At 55.4% G+C, this 25,531-nt stretch overlaps 1 protein-coding gene and 1 long non-coding RNA gene across 2 annotated transcripts; both read left to right on the top strand.

The window, feature by feature from the left end:
- The first annotated feature begins 314 nt into the window (after positions 1 to 314).
- On the top strand, positions 315 to 10,036 carry LOC142923956 (sorting nexin-33-like). Its single transcript, XM_076064984.1, has 2 exons — positions 315 to 512; positions 9,769 to 10,036. Exons 1-2 carry the CDS (start codon positions 443 to 445, stop codon positions 10,020 to 10,022), a joined length of 324 nt encoding a protein of 107 aa, XP_075921099.1. The 5' UTR covers positions 315 to 442; the 3' UTR covers positions 10,023 to 10,036.
- Positions 10,037 to 15,793: 5,757 nt separating this feature from the next.
- LOC142923959 (uncharacterized) lies at positions 15,794 to 19,264 on the top strand. The gene is made up of 5 exons (XR_012941032.1): positions 15,794 to 16,947; positions 17,190 to 17,670; positions 17,728 to 18,314; positions 18,436 to 18,623; positions 18,825 to 19,264. It is a non-coding gene; the product is annotated as an uncharacterized LOC142923959 (long non-coding RNA).
- The last annotated feature ends 6,267 nt before the right edge of the window (positions 19,265 to 25,531 follow it).

Genomic DNA, 25,531 nt, shown 5'->3' with positions numbered 1-25,531 from the left:
TGTCTCTGTGTGTGTCTCTGTGTCTCTGTGTGTGTCTGTGTGTGTCTCCTAGGGGTACCGATCCACTGATCTACGCTCTAAGTCACACGGGAGACACCTACGTAGCTATAGGGGATCTGAGTGTGTCTCACTGTGTGTGTGTTTCTGTGTGTGTCTCTGTGTGTCTCTGTGTCTCTGTGTGTCTCTGTGTGTGTTTGTGTGTGTCTCCTAGGGGTACCGATCCACTGAACTACGCTCTAAGTCACACGGGAGACACCTACGTAGCTATAGGGGATCTGTGTGTGTCACTGTGTGTGTGTCTCTGTGTGTGTGTCTCTGTGTGTGTCTCTGTGTGTCTCCTAGGGGTACCGATCCACTGAACTACGCTCTAAGTCACACGGGAGACACCTACGTCGCTATAGGGGATCTGTTCTCGGAGCAGCCGGCCTACGATCTGCAGCCCATGCTGGATGTGCTTGGCCTCTACCAGGGCCTGCTGGCCAACTTCCCGGACATCATTCACGTGATGAAGGGTACGGGAGACACGGGGGGGAGAGACACGGGGGGAGAGACACGGGGGGGAGAGACACGGGGGGGAGAGACACGGGGGGAGAGACACGGGGGGGAGAGACACGGGGGGGAGAGACACGGGGGAGAGACACGGGGGGAGAGACACGGGGGGAGAGACACGGGGGGAGAGACACGGGGGTGGAGACATGGGGGGAGAGACACGGGGGGGAGAGACACGGGGGGGGAGAGACACGGGGGGAGAGACACGGGGGGAGAGACACGGGGGGAGAGACACGGGGGGAGAGACACGGGGAGAGAGACACGGGGGGTGGAGACACGGGGGGAGAGACACGGGGGGGAGAGACACGGGGGGAGAGAGACACGGGGGGGGAGACACGGGGGGGGAGACACGGGGAGAGAGACACGGGGGGTGGAGACACGGGGGGAGAGACACGGGGGGGAGAGACACGGGGGGAGAGAGACACGGGGGGGGAGACACGGGGGGGGAGACACGGGGGGAGAGACACGGGGGGAGAGAGACACGGGGGGAGAGAGAGACACGGGGGGAGAGAGACACGGGGGGAGAGAGACACGGGGAGAGAGAGACACGGAGGGAGAGAGAGACACGGGGGGAGAGAGACACGGGAGGAGAGAGACACGGGGGGAGAGAGACACGGGGAGAGAGAGACACGGGGGTGGAGAGAGACACGGGGGGGAGAGAGACACGGGGGGAGAGAGACACGGGGGGGAGAGAGACGGGGGGAGAGAGAGACACGGGGGGAGAGAGACACGGGGAGAGAGAGACACGGGGGGAGAGAGACACGGGGAGAGAGAGACACGGGGGGAGAGAGACACGGGGCGGAGAGAGACACGGGGGGAGAGAGACACGGGGGGAGAGAGACACGGGGCGGAGAGAGACACAGGGAGAGAGAGACACGGGGGGGAGAGAGAGACACGGGGAGAGAGAGACACGGGGGGAGAGAGACACGGTGAGAGAGAGACACGGGGGGAGAGAGAGACACGGGGGGAGAGAGACACGGGGAGAGAGAGACACGGGGGGAGAGAGACACGGGGAGAGAGAGACACGGGGGGAGAGAGACACAGGGGGAGAGAGACACGGGGAGAGAGAGATACGGGGGGAGAGAGACACGGGGGGAGAGAGACACGGGGGGAGAGAGACACGGGGGGGAGAGAGACGGGGGGAGAGAGAGAGAGAGACACGGGGGGAGAGGGACACGGGGAGAGAGAGACACGGGGGGAGAGAGACACGGGGAGAGAGAGACACAGGGGGAGAGAGACACGGGGGGAGAGAGACACGGGGCGGAGAGAGACACGGGGGGAGAGAGACACGGGGGGAGAGAGACATGGGGCGGAGAGAGACACAGGGAGAGAGAGACACGGGGGGGAGAGAGAGACACGGTGGGAGAGAGACACGGGGAGAGAGAGACACGGGGGGAGAGAGACACGGTGAGAGAGAGACACGGGGGGAGAGAGAGACACGGGGGGAGAGAGACACGGGGAGAGAGAGACACGGGGGGGGAGAGACACGGGGAGAGAGAGACACGGGGGGAGAGAGACACAGGGGGAGAGAGATACGGGGAGAGACAGACACGGGGGGAGAGAGACACGGGGGGAGAGAGACACGGGGGGAGAGAGACACGGGGGGAGAGAGATACGGGGAGAGACAGACACGGGGGGAGAGAGACACGGGGGGAGAGAGACACGGAGGGGGGAGACACGGGGGGGGAGAGACACGGGGGGAGAAACACGGGGGGAGAGACACGGGGGGAGAGACACGGGGGGAGAGAGATACGGGGGGAGAGAGACACGGGGGGAGAGAGACACGGGGGGAGAGACACGGGGGGAAAGACACGGGGGAGAGACACGGGGGGAGAGACACGGGGGGAGAGAGAGAGACACAGGGAGAGATAGAGAGACACGGGGAGAGAGAGAGAGACACGGGGAGAGAGAGAGAGACACGGGGAAAGAGAGAGAGAGAGAGACACTGGGAGAGAGAGACACGGGCGGGAGAGACACGGTTAGAGAGAGAGAGACACGGGGAGAGAGAGAGACACGGGGAGGGAGAGAGAGACACGGGCGGGGAGAGACACGGGGAGAGAGAGAGAGACAAGGGGAGAGAGAGAGAGACACGGGGAGAGAGAGACACGGGGAGAGAGAGACACGGGGGGGAGAGACACGGGGGGAGAGAGACACGGGGGGAGAGAGACACGGGGGGAGAGAGACACGGGGGGAGAGAGACACGGGGGGAGAGAGACAGGGGGGGAGAGAGACACGGGGGGAGAGAGAGACACGGGGAGAGAGAGACACGGGGGGAGAGAGACACGGGGGGAGAGAGATACGGGGGAGAGAGACACGCGGGGAGAGAGACATGGGGGGAGAGAGACACGGGGGGAGAGAGACACGGGGAGAGAGACACGGGGGGAGAGAGATACGGGGGAGAGAGACACGGGGGGAGAGAGACACGGGGGGAGAGAGACACGGGGGGAGAGAGACACGGGGAGAGAGAGACACGCGGGGAGAGAGACATGGGGGGAGAGAGACACGGGGGGAGAGAGACACGGGGGGAGAGAAACACGGGGGGAGAGAGACACGGGGAGAGAGACACGGGGGGAGAGAGACACGGGGGGAGAGAGACACGGGGGGAGAGAAACACGGGGGGAGAGAGACACGGGGAGAGAGACACAGGGGGAGAGAGACACGGGGGGAGAGAGACACGGGGGGAGAGAGACACGGGGGGAGAGAGACACGGGGGGAGAGAAACACGGGGGGAGAGAGACACGGGGGGAGAGACACGAGGGGGAGAGAGACACGGGGAGAGAGAGACACGGGGGGAGAGAGACACGGGGGGAGAGAGACACGGGGAGAGAGAAACACGGGGAGAGAGAGAGAGACAAGGGGAGAGAGAGAGAGAGACACGGGGAGAGAGAGACACGGGGAGAGAGAGACACGGGGGGGAGAGACACGGGGGGAGAGAGACACGGTGGGAGAGAGACACGGGGGGAGAGAGACACGGGGGGAGAGATACAGAGAGACACGGGGGGAGAGAGACACGGGGAGAGAGAGACACGCGGGGAGAGAGACATGGGGGGAGAGAGACACGGGGGGAGAGAGACACGGGGGGAGAGAAACACGGGGGGAGAGAGACACGGGGAGAGAGACACGGGGGGAGAGAGACACGGGGGGAGAGAGACACGGGGGGAGAGAAACACGGGGGGAGAGAGACACGGGGAGAGAGACACAGGGGGAGAGAGACACGGGGGGAGAGAGACACGGGGGGAGAGAGACACGGGGGGAGAGAGACACGGGGGGAGAGAAACACGGGGGGAGAGAGACACGGGGGGAGAGACACGAGGGGGAGAGAGACACGGGGAGAGAGAGACACGGGGGGAGAGAGACACGGGGGGAGAGAGACACGGGGAGAGAGAAACACGGGGAGAGAGAGAGAGACAAGGGGAGAGAGAGAGAGAGACACGGGGAGAGAGAGACACGGGGAGAGAGAGACACGGGGGGAGAGACACGGGGGGAGAGAGACACGGGGGGAGAGAGACACGGGGGGAGAGAGACACGGGGGGAGAGATACAGGGGGGAGAGAGACACGGGGGGAGAGAGAGACACGGGGAGAGAGAGACACGGGGGGAGAGAGACACGGGGGGAGAGAGATACGGGGGGAGAGAGACACGGGGGGAGAAAACACGGGGGGAGAGAGACACGGGGAGAGAGACACGGGGGGAGAGAGATACGGGGGGAGAGAGACACGGGGGGAGAGAGACACGGGGGGAGAGAGACACGGGGAGAGAGAGACACGGGGGGAGAGAAACACGGGGGGAGAGAGACACGGGGAGAGAGACACGGGGGGAGAGAGATACGGGGGAGAGAGACACGGGGGGAGAGAGACACGGGGGGAGAGAGACACGGGGAGAGAGAGACACGCGGGGAGAGAGACACGGGGGGAGAGAGACACGGGGGGAGAGAGACACGGGGGGAGAGAAACACGGGGGGAGAGAGACACGGGGGAGAGAGACACGGGGGGAGAGAGACACGGGGGGAGAGAGACACGGGGGGAGAGAAACACGGGGGGAGAGAGACACGGGGGAGAGAGACACGGGGGGAGAGAGACACGGGGGGAGAGAGACACGGGGGGAGAGAAACACGGGGGGAGAGAGACACGGGGAGAGAGAGACACGCGGGGAGAGAGACACGGGGGGAGAGAGACACGGGGGGAGAGAGAACACGGGGGGAGAGAGACACGGGGGAGAGAGACACGGGGGGAGAGAGACACGGGGGGAGAGAGACACGGGAGAGAGAGACACGGAGAGAGAGACACGGGGGGAGAGAGACACGGGGGGAGAGAGACACGGGGGGAGAGAGACACGGGGGGAGGAGAGACACGGGGGGAGAGAGACACGGGGGGAGAGAGACACGGGGGGAGAGAGACACGGGGGGAGAGAGACACGGGGGGGAGAGAGACACGGGGAGAGAGAGACACGGGGGGAGAGAGACACGGGGGGAGAGAGACACGGGGAGAGAGACAGGGGGGAGAGAGACACGGGGGGAGAGAGACACGGGGGGAGAGAGACACGGGGGGAGAGAGACACGGGGAGAGAGACACGGGGGGAGAGAGACACGGGGGAGAGAGACACGGGGGGAGAGAGACACGGGGGAGAGAGAGACACGGGGGGAGAGAGACACGGGGGAGAGAGACACGGGGGAGAGAGACACGGGGGGAGAGAGACACGGGGGGAGAGAGACACGGGGGGAGAGAGACACGGGGGAGAGAGACACGCGGGGAGAGAGACACGGGGGGAGAGAGACACGGGGGGAGAGAGACACGGGGGAGAGAAACACGGGGGGAGAGAGACACGGGGGAGAGAGACACGGGGGGAGAGAGACACGGGGGGAGAGAGACACGGGGGGAGAGAGACACGGGGGGAGAGAGACACGGGGAGACAGGGGAGAGAGACACGGGGGAGAGAGACACGGGGGGAGAGAGACACGGGGGGAGAGAGACACGGGGGGAGAGAGACACGGGGAGAGAGAGACACGCGGGGAGAGAGACACGGGGGGAGAGAGACACGGGGGGAGAGAGACACGGGGGGAGAGAAACACGGGGGGAGAGAGACACGGGGGGAGAGACACGAGGGGGAGAGAGACACGGGGAGAGAGAGACACGGGGGGAGAGAGACACGGGGGGAGAGAGACACGGGGAGAGAGAGACACGGGGAGAGAGAGAGAGACAAGGGGAGAGAGAGAGAGAGACACGGGGAGAGAGACAGGGGGGGAGAGAGACACGGGGGGAGAGAGAGACACGGGGAGAGAGAGACACGGGGGAGAGAGACACGGGGGGAGAGAGATACGGGGGGAGAGAGACACGGGGGGAGAAAAACACGGGGGGAGAGAGACACGGGGAGAGAGACACGGGGGGAGAGAGACACGGGGGGAGAGAGACACGGGGGGAGAGAAACACGGGGGGAGAGAGACACGGGGAGAGAGACACGCGGGGAGAGAGACACGGGGGGAGAGAGACACGGGGGGAGAGAGACACGGGGGGAGAGAAACACGGGGGGAGAGAGACACGGGGAGAGAGACACGGGGGGAGAGAGACACGGGGGGAGAGAGACACGGGGGGAGAGAAACACGGGGGGAGAGAGACACGGGGAGAGAGACACGGGGGGAGAGAGACACGGGGGGAGAGAGACACGGGGGGAGAGAGACACGGGGGGAGAGAGACACGGGGAGAGAGAGACACGCGGGGAGAGAGACACGGGGGGAGAGAGACACGGGGGGGAGAGAGACACGGGGGGAGAGAAACACGGGGGGAGAGAGACACGGGGAGAGAGACACGGGGGGAGAGAGACACGGGGGGAGAGAGACACGGGGGGAGAGAGACACGGGGGGAGAGAAACACGGGGGAGAGAGACACGGGGAGAGAGAGACACGCGGGGAGAGAGACACGGGGGGAGAGAGACACGGGGGGAGAGAGACACGGGGGGAGAGACACGGGGGGGAGAGAGACACGGGGAGAGAGAGACACGGAGAGAGAGACACGGGGGGAGAGAGACACGGGGGGAGAGAGACACGGGGGGAGAGAGACACGGGGGGAGAGAGACACGGGGAGAGAGACACGGGGAGAGAGAGACACGGGGGGAGAGAGACACGGGGAGAGAGAGACACGCGGGGAGAGACACGGGGAGAGAGAGACACGGGGGGAGAGAGACACGCGGGGAGAGAGACACGGGGGGAGAGAGACACGGGGGGAGAGAGACACGGGGGGAGAGAAACACGGGGGGAGAGAGACACGGGGGGAGAGACACGGGGGGGAGAGAGACACGGGGAGAGAGAGACACGGGGAGAGAGAGACACGGGGGGAGAGAGACACGGGGGGAGAGAGACACGGGGGGAGAGAGACACGGGGAGAGAGAGACACGCGGGGAGAGAGACACGGGGGGAGAGAGACACGGGGAGAGAGAGACACGCGGGGAGAGAGACACGGGGGGAGAGAAACACGGGGGGAGAGAGACACGGGGGGAGAGAGACACGGGGGGACAGACACGGGGAGAGAGAGACACGGGGGGAGAGAGACACGGGGGGAGAGACACGGGGGGGAGAGAGACACGGGGAGAGAGAGACACGGGGGGAGAGAGACACGGGGAGAGAGAGACACGCGGGGAGAGAGACACGGGGGAGAGAGACACGGGGAGAGAGAGACACGCGGGGAGAGAGACACGGGGGGAGAGAAACACGGGGGGAGAGAGACACGGGGGGAGAGAGACACGGGGGGGAGAGAGACACGGGGGGAGAGAGACACGGGGGGAGAGACACGGGGAGAGAGAGACACGGGGGGAGAGAGACACGGGGGGGAGAGACACGGGGGGGAGAGAGACACGGGGAGAGAGAGACACGGGGGAGAGAGAGACACGGGGGGAGAGAGACACGGGGGGAGAGACCGGGGGAGAGACACGGGGAGAGAGAGACACGGGGAGAGAGAGACACGGGGGGAGAGAGACACGGGGGGAGAGACACGGGGGGAGAGACACGGGGAGAGAGAGACACGGGGAGAGAGAGACACAGGGGGAGAAAGACACGGGGGGAGAGAGACACGGGGGGAGAGAGACACGGGGGGAGAGAGACATGGGGAGAGAGAGACACAGGGGGAGAAAGACACGGGGGGAGAGAGACACGGGGGGAGAGAGACACGGGGGGAGAGAGACACGGGGGGAGAGAGACACGGGTAGTGGGTGTTAGTCTCCGCTTCCAACCCCCCGTCATGATCACCCTTTCCTCTCCCCACCACCACCACCCACCACCACCCACCCACCCACCACCACCACCCACCCATCACCATCACCCACCCATCACCACCACCACCACCACCCACCCATCACCATCACCCACCCACCACCACCCACCCATCACCACCACCACCACCCACCACCACCACCCACCCATCACCACCACCCACCCACCACCTCCCACCCATCACCATCACCCACCCACCACCACCACCCACCCATCACCACCACCCACCCACCACCTCCCACCCATCACCATCACCCACCCACCACCACCACCCACCCATCACCACCACCACCACCCACCCACCACCACCCACCCATCACCATCACCCACCCATCACTCACTCACCGACCCACCCACCGACCCCACACCGACCCCCCCCACCGACCCCCCACCACCACCCACCCACCACCACCCACCCACCACCACCCACCCACCACCATCGCCCATCACCATCACCCACCGACCCACCACCCACCCACCACCACCCACCCACCACCACCCACCCACCACCACCCACCCACCACCATCACCCACCGACCCACCACCCACCCACCACCACCACCGACCCACCTACCACCACCATCCACCCACTCACCCATCACCACCACCACCACCACCCACCCACCACCACCCACCACCACCCACCACCACCGACCCACCTACCACCACCATGCACACACTCACCCACCACCCATATCACCATCACTGCCACCACCCACCACCACCACCACCCATCACCACCACCATCACCATTACCACCACCACCACCACCCACCACCACCCACCATCACCCACCCACCCACCACCACCACCACCCATCACCACCACCACCACCATGCACACACTCATCCATCACCATCACCATTACCACCACCACCACCCACCACCACCACCACCCACCACCACCACCACCATGCACACACTCACCCACCACCCACCACCATCACTACCACCCCCCACCCACCACCACCACCACCACCATGCACACACTCATCCATCACCACCACCACAACCACCATGCACACACTCATCCATCACCACCACCACCACCACCATGCACACACTCATCCATCACCACCACCACCACCACCATGCACACACTCATCCATCACCACCACCACCACCATGCACACACTCATCCACCACCACCACCACCACCCACCCTTCACCACCACCACCACCCATCACCACCACCCACCACCACCCACCACCACCCACCCACCCACCACCACCCATCACCACCACCATGCACACACTCATCCATCACCACCACCACCACCACCATGCACACACTCATCCATCACCACCACCACCACCACCATGCACACACTCATCCATCACCACCACCACCACCACCATGCACACACTCATCCACCACCACCACCACCACCCACCCTTCACCACCACCACCACCCATCACCACCACCCACCACCACCCACCACCACCCACCCACCCACCACCACCCATCACCACCACCATGCACACACTCATCCATCACCACCACCACCACCACCATGCACACACTCATCCATCACCACCACCACCACCATGCACACACTCACCCACCACCCACCACCACCCACCCTTCACCACCACCACCACCCATCACCACCACCCACCACCACCCACCACCACCCACCCACCCACCACCACCACCACCCACCACCATGCACACACTCATCCATCACCATCACCACCACCACCATGCACACACTCATCCACCACCACCACCACCACCATGCACACACTCATCCACCACCACCACCACCACCATGCACACACTCATCCATCACCACCACCACCACCATGCACACACTCATCCATCACCACCACCACCACCATGCACACACTCATCCATCACCACCACCACCACCATGCACACACTCATCCATCACCACCACCACCACCATGCACACACTCATCCACCACCACCACCACCACCCCCGCCCGTCCCTTCACAGGAGCCCTCACCAAAGTGCGTGAGTCGCAGCGTCTGTGCGACGAGGGCAAGCTGGAGCCGAGCGAGGTGAGCGAGGTTCGCCACCGCTGCAACATCATCGCCTACGCCACGCTGGCCGAGGTGAACCACCTGCACGAGGCTCGCCTCCGGGACGTCAGGCGCATGGTGCGAGCCTACCTGCAGCAGCAGATTTCCTTCTACCAGCGTGTTGGGCGCAAGCTGGAAGACACCCTGCGCATGTACGACGCGGAGTGACGGGGGCACGCCGGTGGGTGGGTGGGTGGGTGGTGGAGGTGGTGGAGGTGGTGGTGGTGGTGGAGATGGAGGACATTGAGCATCCATCACACCGAGTGAGCAGAGGTGGTGGTGGAGGAGGTGGAGGAGGAGGTGGTCGAGATGGAGGTGGAGGAGGTGGGGATGGAGGACACTGAGCATCCATCACACCGAGTGAGCAGAGGTGGTGGTGGAGGAGGTGGAGGTGGAGGAGGTGGGGATGGAGGAGGTGGGGATGGAGGAGGAGGTGGAGGAGGAGGTGGAGGAGGAGGTGGAGGAGGAGGTGGTGGAGATGGAGGTGGAGGAGGTGGGGATGGAGGACACCGAGCATCCATCACACCGAGTGAGCAGAGGTGGTGGTGGAGGAGGTGGAGATGGAGGTGGAGGAGGTGGGGATGGAGGAGGTGGGGATGGAGGAGGAGGTGGAGGAGGAGGTGAGGAGGAGGTGGAGGAGGAGGTGGAGGAGATGGAGGTGGAGGAGATGGAGGTGGAGGAGGTGGGGATGGAGGACACTGAGCATCCATCACACCGAGTGAGCAGAGGTGGAGGAGGTGGAGATGGAGGAGGAGGTGGATGGTGGTGGTGGTATAGGTGGAAGTGGTGGTGGTGGAGATGGAGGACACTGAGCATCCATCACACCGAGTGAGCAGAGGTGGAGGAGGTGGAGGAGGAGGTGGAGGAGGAGGTGGAGGAGGAGGTAGAGATGGAGGTGGTGGAGATGGAGGTGGTGGATGGTGGTGGAGATGGAGGACATTGAGCATCCATCACACCGAGTGAGCAGAGGTGGAGGAGGTGGAGGAAGAGGTGGAGATGGAGGAGGAGGTGGAGATAGAGGAGGAGGTGGTGGATGGTGGTGGAGGAGGTGGAGGAGGAGGTGGTGGAGATGGAGGTGGAGGAGGTGGAGATGGAGGACACTGACCATCCATCACACCGAGTGAGCAGAGATGGAGGAGGTGGAGATGGAGGAGGTGGATGGTGGTGGAGATGGAGGACACTAAACATCCATCACACCGAGTGAGCAGAGATGGAGGAGGTGGAGGAGGAGGTGGAGATGGAGGTGGTGGAGATGGAGGTGGAGGTGGTGGATGGTGGTGGAGATGGAGGACACTGAACATCCATCACACCGAGTGAGCAAAGGTGGTGGAGGAGGAGGTGGAGATTGAGGAGGAGGAGGTGGAGGAGGAGGTGGAGATGGAGGAGGTGGTGGTGGTGGAGGAGGTGGAGATGGAGGTGGTGGAGATGGAGGTGGTGGATGGTGGTGGAGATGGAGGACATTCATCATCCATCACACCGAGTGAGCAGAGGTGGAGGAGGTGGAGGAGGAGGTGGAGGAGGAGGTGGAGGAGGAGGTGGAGGAGGAGGTGGAGGAGGAGGTGGAGGAGGTGGAGATGGAGGAGGTGGAGATGGAGGAGGAGGTGGAGATGGAGGAGGAGGTGGTGGATGGTGGTGGATGGTGGAGGACACTGAGCATCCATCACACCGAGTGAGCAGAGATGGAGGAGATGGTGGAGGTGGAGGAGGTGGAGATGGAGGTGGTGGATGGTGGTGGAGATGGAGGACACTGAACACCCATCACACCGAGTGAGCAGAGGTGGTGGAGATGGAGGTGAAGGAGGACACCCTGGACATCTACGGAACTGAGAGGTGATGGAGGTGGTGGAGGAGGTGGACGCCCTGAACATTTACAGCACTGAGTGAGAGATGTTGATGGAGGAGGTGGAGGAGGTTGAGGAGTTGGTGGAGGAGGTGGAGGAGTTGGTGGTGGAGGTGGAGGTGGTGGTGGTGATGGTGAGGTGTGGGGTGGTGGAGAGGGTGAGTGAGTGACTGACTAATCTCTTCACACGAGTGACAGCATCACACCTCCTAGACCGCCTCAAGACCGACACCTCCTGGACCTCCTCAAGATCTCCTTAAGACCCCCTCAAGACCTCTTGGCAAGATCCTCCTCCGTCTAAGGTACTGCTCAGAGGCCTACTCGGGAGGACCCGATCTCCGATCTCGTTCTCCTTCTCAAGATCCTCTCTCTCACTGTTGATCTCCGAACATCTGCAGGAACCAGTTTGTGATCCACAGGGAGTCCTCTGGGAGCCTCAGTTTGGACCGAGTGATCTCCTAAGATGGATCTCAGTCTCCTTTAAGATCCTCTCTCTCGCCGTTGATCTCCGAACATCTCCAGGAATCAGTTCGTGATCCACAGGGAGTCCTCTGGGAGCCTCAGTTGAGACCGAGTGATCTCCTAAGATGGATCTCAGTCTCCTTTAAGATCCTCTCTCTCGCCGTTGATCTCCGAACATCTGCAGGAACCAGTTCGTGATCCACAGGGAGTCCTCTGGGAGCCTCAGTTGAGACCGAGTGATCTCCTAAGATGGATCTCAGTCTCCTGCTCAAGATCCTCTCTCTCGCCGTTGATCTGCAGACATCTGCAGGAACCAGTTCAAGATCCTTTCTCTCTTGCCCACACTCCCCCCCCTCCTCGGTGATGGGGGACAACGTCTCTGAGATTGTTGTGATAATCTGTGATGGGACTTTGGTGGTGGTGGTGGTGATGATGATGGTGGTGATGGTGGTGATGGTGGTGGTGGTGATGATGGTGGTGATGGTAAAGGTGGTGATGGTGGTGATGGTGGTGGTGATGAAGGTGATGTTGGTGGTGGTAGTGGTGGTGATGGTGGTGATGGTGAAGGTGGTGATGATGGTCATGGTGGTGATGGTGGTGATGGTGAAGGTGGTGATGATGGTGAAGGTGGTGATGATGGTGGTGGTGGTGGTCACGGTGGTGGTGGTGATGATGGTCATGGTGGTGAAGGTGGTGATGATGATGGTGGTGGTGGTCACGGTGGGATCTTTATGGTATTTTTGATGGGATCTTGGGAGGGTCTTGATGGGGGGTGGGGGAGGGTCTTGATGGTTTATTTTTGGTATCTTAACGGGAGTTTTGACGGTATGTTGATATCCTGATGGGATTTTGATGGTATGTTGATGGTATATTGACGGTATGTTGATATCCTGATGGTATGTTGATGGTATATTGATGGTATGTTGATATCCTGATGGTATGTTGATGGTATGTTGATATCCTGATGGGATTTTGATGGTATGTTGATGGTATATTGACGGTATGTTGATATCCTGATGGGATTTTGATGGTATGTTGATGGTGTATTGATGGTATGTTGATGGTATATTGATGGTATGTTGGCATTCTCTCAAACCTCCACAACTCACATGGAGACAGCTACATCATCATCATCATCAGCTACATCATCATCAGCTACATTGTCATCATCAGCTACATCATCATCAGCTACATCATCATCAGCTACATCATCATCAGCATCATCATCATCAGCTACATCATCATCAGCATCATCATCAGCTACATCATCATCAGCTACATCATCATCATCAGCTACATCATCATCACCTACATCATCATCAGCTACATCATCATCATCATCAGCTACATCATCATCAGCAGCTACATCATCATCAGCAGCTACATCATCATCAGCTACATCATCATCATCAGCTACGTCATCATCAGCTACATCATCATCATCAGCTACATCATCATCATCAGCTACATCATCATCAGCAGCTACATCATCATCAGCTACATCATCATCATCAGCTACATCATCATCATCAGCTACATCATCATCATCAGCTACATCATCATCAGCTACATCATCATCAGCTACATCATCATCAGCAGCAGCTACATCATCATCTACATCATCATCATCAGCTACATCATCAGCTACATCATCATCAGCTACATCATTATCATCAGCTACATCATCAGCTACATCATCATCAGCTACATCAGCTACATCATCATCAGCTACATCATCATCATCAGCTACATCATCATCATCAGCTACATCATCATCATCAGCTACATGATCATGATCAGCTACATGATCATGATCAGCTACATGATCATCATCAGCTACATGATCATCATCAGCTACAGCATCATCAGCTACATCATCATCAGCTACAGCATCATCAGCTACATCATCATCAGCTACATCATCATCAGCTACATCATCATCAGTATCTTCAGTAGCAGCATCATCATCAGCTACATCATCAGCTATATCATCATCAGCTACATCATCATCAGCTACATCATCATGATCATCAGCTACATCATCATCATCAGCTACATCATCATCAGCTACATCATCAGTATCGTCAGTAGCAGCATCTGGAGCAATATTATTAGTAGTAGCAGCAGCAGCATCATCATCAGCATCATCAATAGCAGCAGTATCATCAGCATCATCAATAGCAGCATCATCATCAGCATCATCATCAGCATCATCAATAGCAGTATCATCATCAGCATCATCATTGCAGTATCATCATCAGCATCATCATTAGCAGCAGTATCATCATTAGTAACAGCTTCATCAGCTTCATCAGCAGTAACAGCATCATCAGCAGTAACAGCATCATTATCAGCAGTAACAGCATCATCAGCAGCAACAGCATCATCATCAGCTACATCGTCATCATCCGCTACATCATCATCAGCTACATCATCATCATCAGCTACATCATCATCATCAGCTACATCATCATCAGCAGCAGTAACAGCATCATCAGCAGCAGTAACAGCTTCATCATCATCAGCAGTAACAGCATCATCAGCAGTAACAGCATCATCATCAGCATCATCATCAGCAGTAACAGCATCATCATCAGCAGTAACAGCTTCATCAGCAGTAACAGCTTCATCATCATCAGCAGTAACAGCATCATCAGCAGTAACAGCATCATCAGCAGCAGTAACAGCATCATCAGCAGTAACAGCGTCATCAGCAGCATCATCATCAGCAGTTACAGCGTCATCATCAGCAGTAACAGCGTCATCATCAGCAGCAGTATCAGCATCAGCAGTAACAGCATCATCATCAGCAGTAACAGCATCATCATCATCAGCAGTAACAGCATCATCAGCAGCAGCAGTAACAGCATCATCAGCAGTAACAGCATCATCAGCAGCAGCAGTAACAGCTTCATCATCATCAGCAGTAACAGCTTCATCATCATCAGCAGTAACAGCTTCATCATCAGCAGCAGTAACAGCATCATCATCATCAGCAGTAACAGCTTCATCATCATCAGCAGTAACAGCTTCATCAGCAGTAACAGCTTCATCAGCAGTAACAGCTTCATCATCATCAGCAGTAACAGCATCAGCAGCAGTAACAGCTTCATCATCATCAGCATCAGCATCAGCAGCAGTAACAGCTTCATCATCATCAGCAGTAACAGCTTCATCATCAGCAGTAACAGCATCATCAGCAGTAACAGCTTCATCATCATCAGCAGTAACAGCATCATCAGCAGTAACAGCATCATCAGCAGTAACAGCATCATCAGCAGTAACAGCTTCATCATCATCAGCATCATCATCAGCAGCAGTAACAGCATCATCATCATCAGCAGTAACAGCTTCATCATCATCAGCAGTAACAGCATCATCAGCAGTAACAGCATCATCAGCAGTAACAGCATCATCAGCAGTAACAGCATCATCATCATCAGCACTAACAGCATCATCAGCAGTAACAGCTTCTTCATCAGCAGCAGTATCAGCATCAGCAGTAACAGCTTCATCAGCAGTAACAGCATCATCATCATCAGCATCATCATCAGCAGTGAATCAAAGAGAGGACGAATCCACGTGGGTTATCTTGTACAGGCAGTGGTGGGGGGCAGTGGTGGGCGGCAGTGGTGGGGGGCAGTGGTGGGGGGCAGTGGGAATGTGGTCCACCACCACCATCACCACCACCTGTGATGTACACACAGACAAAGCTCCCCCAGGTAGCCTCCAGCAGGGCTGTCGGGGCAAGTGCAGTGTTAGTAGCGAGTTAGCAGCACCGCCTATGATGTACAGAGTTAAACAGAGACACACACAGTTACACATGGAGACACAGAGAGACACAGAGAGAGACAGAGACACACAGAGACATACAGAGACATACAGAGACACACAGAGACATACAGAGACACACAGAGACATACAGACACACAGAGAGACACAGAGACACACAGAGACATACAGAGAGACACAGTGACACACACAGAGAGACAAGAGACAGAGACACACACAGACATACAGAGACATACAGAGACACACAGAGACACACAGAGACATACAGACACACAGAGAGACACAGACACACAGAGACATACAGAGAGACACAGTGACACACAGAGAGAGACAAGAGACAGAGACACACACAGACATACAGAGACATACAGAGACACACAGAGACACACAGAGACACACAGAGACACACAGAGACATACAGACACACAGAGAGACACAGAGACACACAGAGACATACAGAGAGACACAGTGACACACAGAGAGAGACAAGAGACACAGAGACACACACAGACATACAGAGACACACAGAGAGACAGAGACACAGAGACATACAGAGACAAGAGATACAGAGAGACACAGAGACACACAGAGAGACAAGAGACAGAGACACAGAGAGACACAGTGAGACACAGATTTACACACCGAGACACACAGAGAGACACACAGAGAGAGACACACAGAGAGACACAGAGACACACAGAGACACACAGAGACACACAGAGAGACACAGAGACACACAGAGTTACACACCGAGACACCGAGACACACAGAGACACACAGAGACACACAGAGAGACACAGAGAGACACAGAGACACACAGACACATGGAGACACAGTTACATAGAGGAACCTTTACTGACATCACTGAGACTAAACTACAGCTGTGTGTACAGCAGGTGACACTACTACAGCTGTAGTGACACTACTACAGCTGTAGTGACACTACTACAGCTGTAGTAGTGACACTACTACAGCTGTAGTGACACTACTACAGCTGTAGTAGTGTCACTACAGCTGTAGTGACACTATTACAGCTGTAGTGACACTACTACAGCAGGTGACACTACTACAGCTGTAGTAGTTAACACTACTACAGCTGTAGTGACACTACTACAGCTGTAGTGACACTACTACAGCAGGTGACACTACTACAGCTGTAGTGACACTACTACAGCTGTAGTGAACACTACTACAGCTGTAGTGACACTACTACAGCTGTAGTAGTGTCACTACTACAGCAGGTGACACTACTACAGCAGGTGACACTACTACAGCAGGTGACACTACTACAGCTGTAGTGACACTACTACAGCTGTAGTTAACACTACTACAGCTGTAGTGACACTACTACAGCAGGTGACACTACTACAGCTGTAGTGACACTACTACAGCTGTAGTTAACACTACTACAGCTGTAGTGAACACTACTACAGCAGGTGACACTACTACAGATGTAGTTAACACTACTACAGCTGTAGTTAACACTACTACAGCTGTAGTGACACTACTACAGCAGGTGACACTACTACAGCTGTAGTGACACTACTACAGCTGTAGTTAACACTACTACAGCTGTAGTGACACTACTACAGCTGTAGTAGTGACACTACTACAGCTGTAGTGACACTATTACAGCTGTAGTGACACTACTACAGCTGTAGTGAACACTACTACAGCTGTAGTGAACACTACTACAGCTGTAGTGACACTACTACAGCTGTAGTGAACACTACTACAACAGGTGACACTACTACAGCTGTAGTGACACTACTACAGCAGGTGACACTACTACAGCTGTAGTGACACTACTACAGCAGGTGACACTACTACAGATGTAGTTAACACTACTACAGCTGTAGTTAACACTACTACAGCTGTAGTGAACACTACTACAACAGGTGACACTACTACAGCTGTAGTGACACTACTACAGCAGGTGACACTACTACAGCTGTAGTAACACTACTACAGCTGTAGTAGTGACACTACTACAGCTGTAGTTAACACTACTACAGCTGTAGTGACACTACTACAGCTGTAGTGACACTACTACAGCAGGTGACACTACTACAGATGTAGTGACACTACTACAGCTGTTGTAGTGACACTACTACAGCTGTAGTGACACTACTACAGCAGGTGACACTACTAGAGCTGTAGTGACACTACTACAGCAGGTGACACTACTACAGCTGTAGTAGTGACACTACTACAGCTGTAGTTAACACTACTACAGCTGTAGTGAACACTACTACAGCTGTAGTAGTGACACTACTACAGCTGTAGTTAACACTACTACAGCTGTAGTGACACTACTACAGCTGTAGTGACACTACTACAGCTGTAGTGACACTACTACAGCTGTAGTGATACTACTACAGCTGTAGTGACACTACTACAGCTGTAGTGACACTACTACAGCTGTAGTGACACTACTACAGCTGTAGTAGTGACACTTCTACAGCTGTAGTGACACTACTACAGCAGGTGACACTACTACAGCAGGTGACACTACTACAGCTGTAGTAGTTAACACTACTACAGCTGTAGTGACACTACTACAGCTGTAGTGACACTACTACAGCTGTAGTAGTTAACACTACTACAGCAGGTGACACTACTACAGCTGTAGTAGTTAACACTACTACAGCTGTAGTGACACTACTACAGCTGTAGTGACACTACTACAGCTGTAGTGACACTACTACAGCTGTAGTGACACTACTACAGCTGTAGTGACACTACTACAGCTGTAGTGACACTACTACAGCAGGTGACACTACTACAGCTGTAGTGACACTACTACAGCTGTAGTGACACTACTACAGCTGTAGTGAACACTACTACAGCTGTAGTAGTTAACACTACTACAGCAGGTGACACTACTACAGCTGTAGTAGTTAACACTACTACAGCTGTAGTGACACTACTACAGCTGTATTGAACACTACTACAGCAGGTGACACTACTACAGGAGGTGACACTACTACAGCTGTAATAGTGACACTACTACAGCAGGTGACACTACAACAGCTGTAGTGACACTACTACAGCAGGTGACACTACACCAGCTGTGTGTACAGCTGGTGGTGATGATGTTAGTGATGATGATTGTGATGGTGGTGGTGATGGTGGTGATGATGATGTTGGTGATGATGGTGGTGATGATGATGGTGGTGATGATGTTGATGGTGGTGATGATGATGGTAGTGATGATGTTGATGGTGGTGATGATGATGGTAGTGATGATGTTGATGACTTATATGCAACTTGTATTTTTGTACGTTTTGTAACCAATAAAATGCTGTAAACTCCACTGTCTGGTGTCGAAACTTGGAGACCCATAGACTCCACTCATAGAGACACATAGACTCCACTCATAGAGACCCATAGACTCCACTCACTCACAGAGACCCATAGACTCCACTCATAGAGACCCATAGACTCCACTCACTCACAGAGACCCATAGACTCCACTCACTCATAGAGACCCATAGACTCCACTCATAGAGACACATAGACTCCACTCATAGAGACCCATAGACTCCACTCACTCATAGAGACCCATAGACTCCACTCACTCATAGCGACACATAGACTCCACTCATAGAGACCCATAGACTCCACTTATAGAGACCTATAGACTCCACTCATAGAGACCCATAGACTCCACTCAGTCATAGAGACCCATAGACACCACTAAGTCATAGAGACCCATAGACTCCACTCATAGAGACCCATAGACTCCACTCATAGAGACCCATAGACTCCACTCATAGAGACCCATAGACTCCACTCACTCACAGAGACCCATAGACTTCACTCGTAGAGACCCATAGACTCCACTCACTCACAGAGACCCATAGACTCCACTCCACTCACAGAGACCCATAGACTCCACTCACAGACCCATAGACTCCACTCACTCACAGAGACCCATAGACTCCACTCCACTCACAGAGACCCATAGACTCCACTCACAGAGACCCATAGACTCCACTCACAGAGACCCATAGACTCCACTCACAGAGACCCATAGACTCCACTCCACTCACAGAGACCCATAGACTCCACTCACAGACCCATAGACTCCACTCACTCACAGAGACCCATAGACTCCACTCCACTCACAGAGACCCATAGACTCCACTCACAGAGACCCATAGACTCCACTCACAGAGACCCATAGACTCCACTCACAGAGACCCATAGACTCCACTCCACTCACAGAGACCCATAGACTCCACTCACAGAGACCCTTAGACTCCACTCACAGAGACCCATAGACTCCACTCATAGAGACCCATAGACTTCACTCACTCACAGAGACCCATAGACTCCACTCACTCATAGAGACCCATAGACTCCACTCACTCACAGAGACCCATAGACTCCACTCCACTCACAGAGACCCATAGACTCCACTCCACTCACAGAGACCCATAGACTCCACTCATAGAGACCCATAGACTCCACTCACTCACAGAGACCCATAGACTCCACTCACAGAGACCCATAGACTCCACTCACAGAGACCCATAGACTCCACTCCACTCACAGAGACCCATAGACTCCACTCCACTCACAGAGACCCATAGACTCCACTCACAGAGACCCATAGACTCCACTCACTCACAGAGACCCATAGACTCCACTCATAGAGACCCATAGACTCCACTCCACTCACAGAGACCCATAGACTCCACTCCACTCACAGAGACCCATAGACTCCACTCCACTCACAGAGACCCATAGACTCCACTCCACTCACAGAGACCCATAGACTCCACTCCACTCACAGAGACCCATAGACTCCACTCCACTCACAGAGACCCATAGACTCCACTCAATCACAGAGACCCATAGACTCCACTCACTCACAGAGACCCATAGACTCCACTCATAGAAACCCATAGACTCCACTCATAGAGACCCATAGACTTCACTCACTCACAGAGACCCATAGACTCCACTCACTCACAGAGACCCATAGACTCCACTCACTCACAGAGACCCATAGACTCCACTCATAGAGACCCATAGACTCCACTCACAGAGACCCATAGACTCCACTCACTCACAGAGACCCATAGACTCCACTCATAGAGACCCATAGACTTCACTCACAGAGACCCATAGACTCCACTCACAGAGACCCATAGACTCCACTCACAGAGACCCATAGACTCCACTCACTCACAGAGACCCATAGACTCCACTCATAGAGACCCATAGACTTCACTCACAGAGACCCATAGACTCCACTCACTCACAGAGACCCATAGACTCCACTCATAGAGACCCATAGACTTCACTCACTCATAGAGACCCATAGACTTCACTCACCCATAGAGACCCATAGACTCCACTCATAGAGACCCATAGACTCCACTCACAGAGATCCATAGACTCCACTCATAGAGACCCATAGACTCCACTCACTCACAGAGACCCATAGACTCCACTCCACTCACAGAGACCCATAGACTCCGCTCACAGAGACCCATAGACTCCACTCACAGAGACCCATAGACTCCACTCACTCACAGAGACCCATAGACTTCACTCGTAGAAACCCATAGACTCCACTCCACTCACAGAGACCCATAGACTCCACTCCACTCACAGAGACCCATAGACTCCACTCACAGACCCATAGACTCCACTCCACTCACAGAGACCCATAGACTCCACTCCACTCACAGAGACCCATAGACCCACTCATAGAGACCCATAGACTTCACTCATTCACAGAGACCCATAGACTCCACTCACTCACAGAGACCCATAGACTCCACTCACAGAGACCCATAGACTCCACTCCACTCACAGAGACCCATAGACTCCACTCACTCACAGAGACCCATAGACTTCACTCGTAGAGACCCATAGACTCCACTCACTCACAGAGACCCATAGACTCCACTCCACTCACAGAGACCCATAGACTCCACTCACAGACCCATAGACTCCACTCACTCACAGAGACCCATAGACTCCACTCCACTCACAGAGACCCATAGACTCCACTCACAGAGACCCATAGACTCCACTCACAGAGACCCATAGACTCCACTCCACTCACAGAGACCCATAGACTCCACTCACAGAGACCCTTAGACTCCACTCACAGAGACCCATAGACTCCACTCATAGAGACCCATAGACTTCACTCACTCACAGAGACCCATAGACTCCACTCACTCATAGAGACCCATAGACTCCACTCCACTCACAGAGACCCATAGACTCCACTCCACTCACAGAGACCCATAGACTCCACTCCACTCACAGAGACCCATAGACTCCACTCCACTCACAGAGACCCATAGACTCCACTCCACTCACAGAGACCCATAGACTCCACTCAATCACAGAGACCCATAGACTCCACTCACTCACAGAGACCCATAGACTCCACTCACAGAGACCCATAGACTCCGCTCACAGAGACCCATAGACTTCACTCACTCACAGAGACCCATAGACTCCACTCACAGAGACCCATAGACTCCACTCCACTCACAGAGACCCATAGACTCCACTCCACTCACAGAGACCCATAGACTCCACTCCACTCACAGAGACCCATAGACTCCACTCACAGAGACCCTTAGACTCCACTCACAGAGACCCATAGACTCCACTCATAGAGACCCATAGACTTCACTCACTCACAGAGACCCATAGACTCCACTCACTCATAGAGACCCATAGACTCCACTCACTCACAGAGACCCATAGACTCCACTCCACTCACAGAGACCCATAGACTCCACTCCACTCACAGAGACCCATAGACTCCACTCCACTCACAGAGACCCATAGACTCCACTCCACTCACAGAGACCCATAGACTCCACTCCACTCACAGAGACCCATAGACTCCACTCAATCACAGAGACCCATAGACTCCACTCACAGAGACCCATAGACTCCGCTCACAGAGACCCATAGACTTCACTCACTCACAGAGACCCATAGACTCCACTCACAGAGACCCATAGACTCCACTCCACTCACAGAGACCCATAGACTCCACTCCACTCACAGAGACCCATAGACTCCACTCAATCACAGAGACCCATAGACTCCACTCCACTCACAGAGACCCATAGACTCCACTCCATTCACAGAGACCCATAGACTCCGCTCACAGAGACCCATAGACTTCACTCACTCACAGAGACCCATATACTCCACTCACAGAGACCCATAGACTCCACTCCACTCACAGAGACCCATAGACTCCACTCAATCACAGAGACCCATAGACTCCACTCCACTCACAGAGACCCATAGACTCCACTCATAGAGACCCATAGACTTCACTCACTCACAGAGACCCATAGACTCCACTCACTCACAGAGACCCATAGACTCCACTCCACTCACAGAGACCCATAGACTCCACTCCACTCACAGAGACCCATAGACTCCACTCCACTCACAGAGACCCATAGACTCCGCTCACAGAGACCCATAGACTTCACTCACTCACAGAGACCCATATACTCCACTCACAGAGACCCATAGACTCCACTCCACTCACAGAGACCCATAGACTCCACTCGTAGAGACCCTTGGCTTGACCACAGCTGCAGCTGTGGGTGATCACGATCTAGTTTTCTCCAATATCACCAAAGTGCTCTACAAACCTATCGGTTATCATCAGAGATTTGTCCACGAGGCCATGCAGTATTTACAAACACAGACGCAACTGCAACCGAGGGGATGGTTTCAAATTTGAGCGACACCCTGCAGTATAACTAAAGGGGTTTTACCCGCGTGTGTGAGGTCCACAACCACCACTCCCTGAAACACCCTGCAGTATAACTAAAGGGGTTTTACCCACATGTGTTTGAGGTCCACCATCACTCCCTGAAACACCCTGCAGTATAATTAAAGGGGTTTTACCCGCATGTGTTTGAGGTCCACCATCACTCCCTGAAACACCCTGCAGTGTAACTAAAGGGGTTTTACCCGCGTGTCTTTGAGGTCCACCACCACCACCATCACTCCCTGAAACACCCTGCAGTATAACTAAAGGGGTTTTACCCGCGTGTGTTTGAGGTCCACCACCATCACTCCCTGAAACACCCTGCAGTATAACTAAAGGGGTTTTACCCGCATGTGTTTGAGGTCCACCATCACTCCCTGAAACACCCTGCAGTTTAACTAAAGGGGTTTTACCCGCATGTGTTTGAGGTCCACCATCACTCCCTGAAACACCCTGCAGTATAACTAAAGGGGTTTCACCCACATGTGTTTGAGGTCCACCATCACTCCCTGAAACACCCTGCAGTATAACTAAAGGGGTTTTACCCGCATGTGTTTGAGGTCCACCACCATCATCACTCCCTGAAACACCCTGCAGTATAACTAAAGGGGTTTTACCCGCGTGTGTTTGAGGTTCACCATCACCCCCTGAAACACCCTGCGGTATAACTAAAGGGGTTTTACCCGCATGTGTTTGAGGTCCACCATCATCACTCCCTGAAGCACCCTGCAGTATAACTAAAGGGGTTTTACCCGCGTGTGTATGAGGTCCACCATCACTCCCTGAAACACCCTGCAGTATAACTAAAGGGGTTTTACCCGCATGTGTTTGAGGTCCACCATCACTCCCTGAAACACCCTGCAGTATACCTAAAGGGGTTTTACCCGCATGTGTTTGAGGTCCATCATCACTCCCTGAAACACCCTGCAGTATAACTAAAGGGGTTTGATTTACTCAGCCCTCCCACCTAACCACGCCCCCTTTCTGGCTCCTCCCCCCTCCTTAACCTATATATATAAACCCGAACGTCCCAGTCCAGTTCAGTTTATTTATTTTGGGTATAGCCCCGTGAGCCATTCGGCTCTTGAATCGGGGTGAAACCTCAACAAACACAAACACAAAAACACGAACATGAAAAACATCTTAGAGTGACTGCGTGTTACATTTTTATTTAAAGCTTTCGTGACTGCAGTAATTCATATTCTCAGCTCTTTCGGTAAAGTCACCACCACGTTGAAGGGAAACAATAAAATAATAAAATATATAAGTCACGTTGAAGGGAAACAATACAATAATAAAATATATAAGTCACGTTGAAGGGAAGCAATAAAATAATAATAATATATATATAAAATAATAAAAATTATCACGACGTTTCGACCATAACACAAACGGTCATCATCAGGTGTGGGGGAGGAGTCTACGCGTGCGGGAGGAGTCTAACTGGTGGGGGAGGAGTCTACGGGTGGGGGAGAAGTCTACGGGTGGGGGAGGAGTCTACGCGTGGAGGAGGAGTCTACGCGTGGGGGAGGAGTCTCACTGGTGGGGGAGGAGGAGTCTACTGGTGGGGGAGGAGTCTACACGTGGGGGAGGAGTCTACACGTGGGGGAGGAGTCTACGGGTGGGGGAGGAGTCTACTGGTGGGGGAGGAGTCTACGTGTGGGGGAGGAGTCTAACTGGTGTGGGAGTAGTCTCACTGGTGGGGGAGGAGTCTACGGGTGTGGGAGTAGTCTCACTGGTGGGGGAGGAGTCTACGGGTGGGGGAGGAGTCTACACGTGGGGGAGGAGTCTACGCGTGGGGGA

This window comes from Petromyzon marinus, unplaced genomic scaffold, assembly GCF_048934315.1.
Source record: "Petromyzon marinus isolate PM22_M1 ecotype Great Lakes invasive population unplaced genomic scaffold, UKy_Petmar_22M1.pri1.0 PM_Scaffold_96, whole genome shotgun sequence".
Taxonomy (NCBI): domain Eukaryota; kingdom Metazoa; phylum Chordata; class Hyperoartia; order Petromyzontiformes; family Petromyzontidae; genus Petromyzon; species Petromyzon marinus.
The sequence above is the reverse complement of the archived record's forward strand: the minus strand, read 5'-3'. Positions and strand labels throughout refer to the sequence as shown.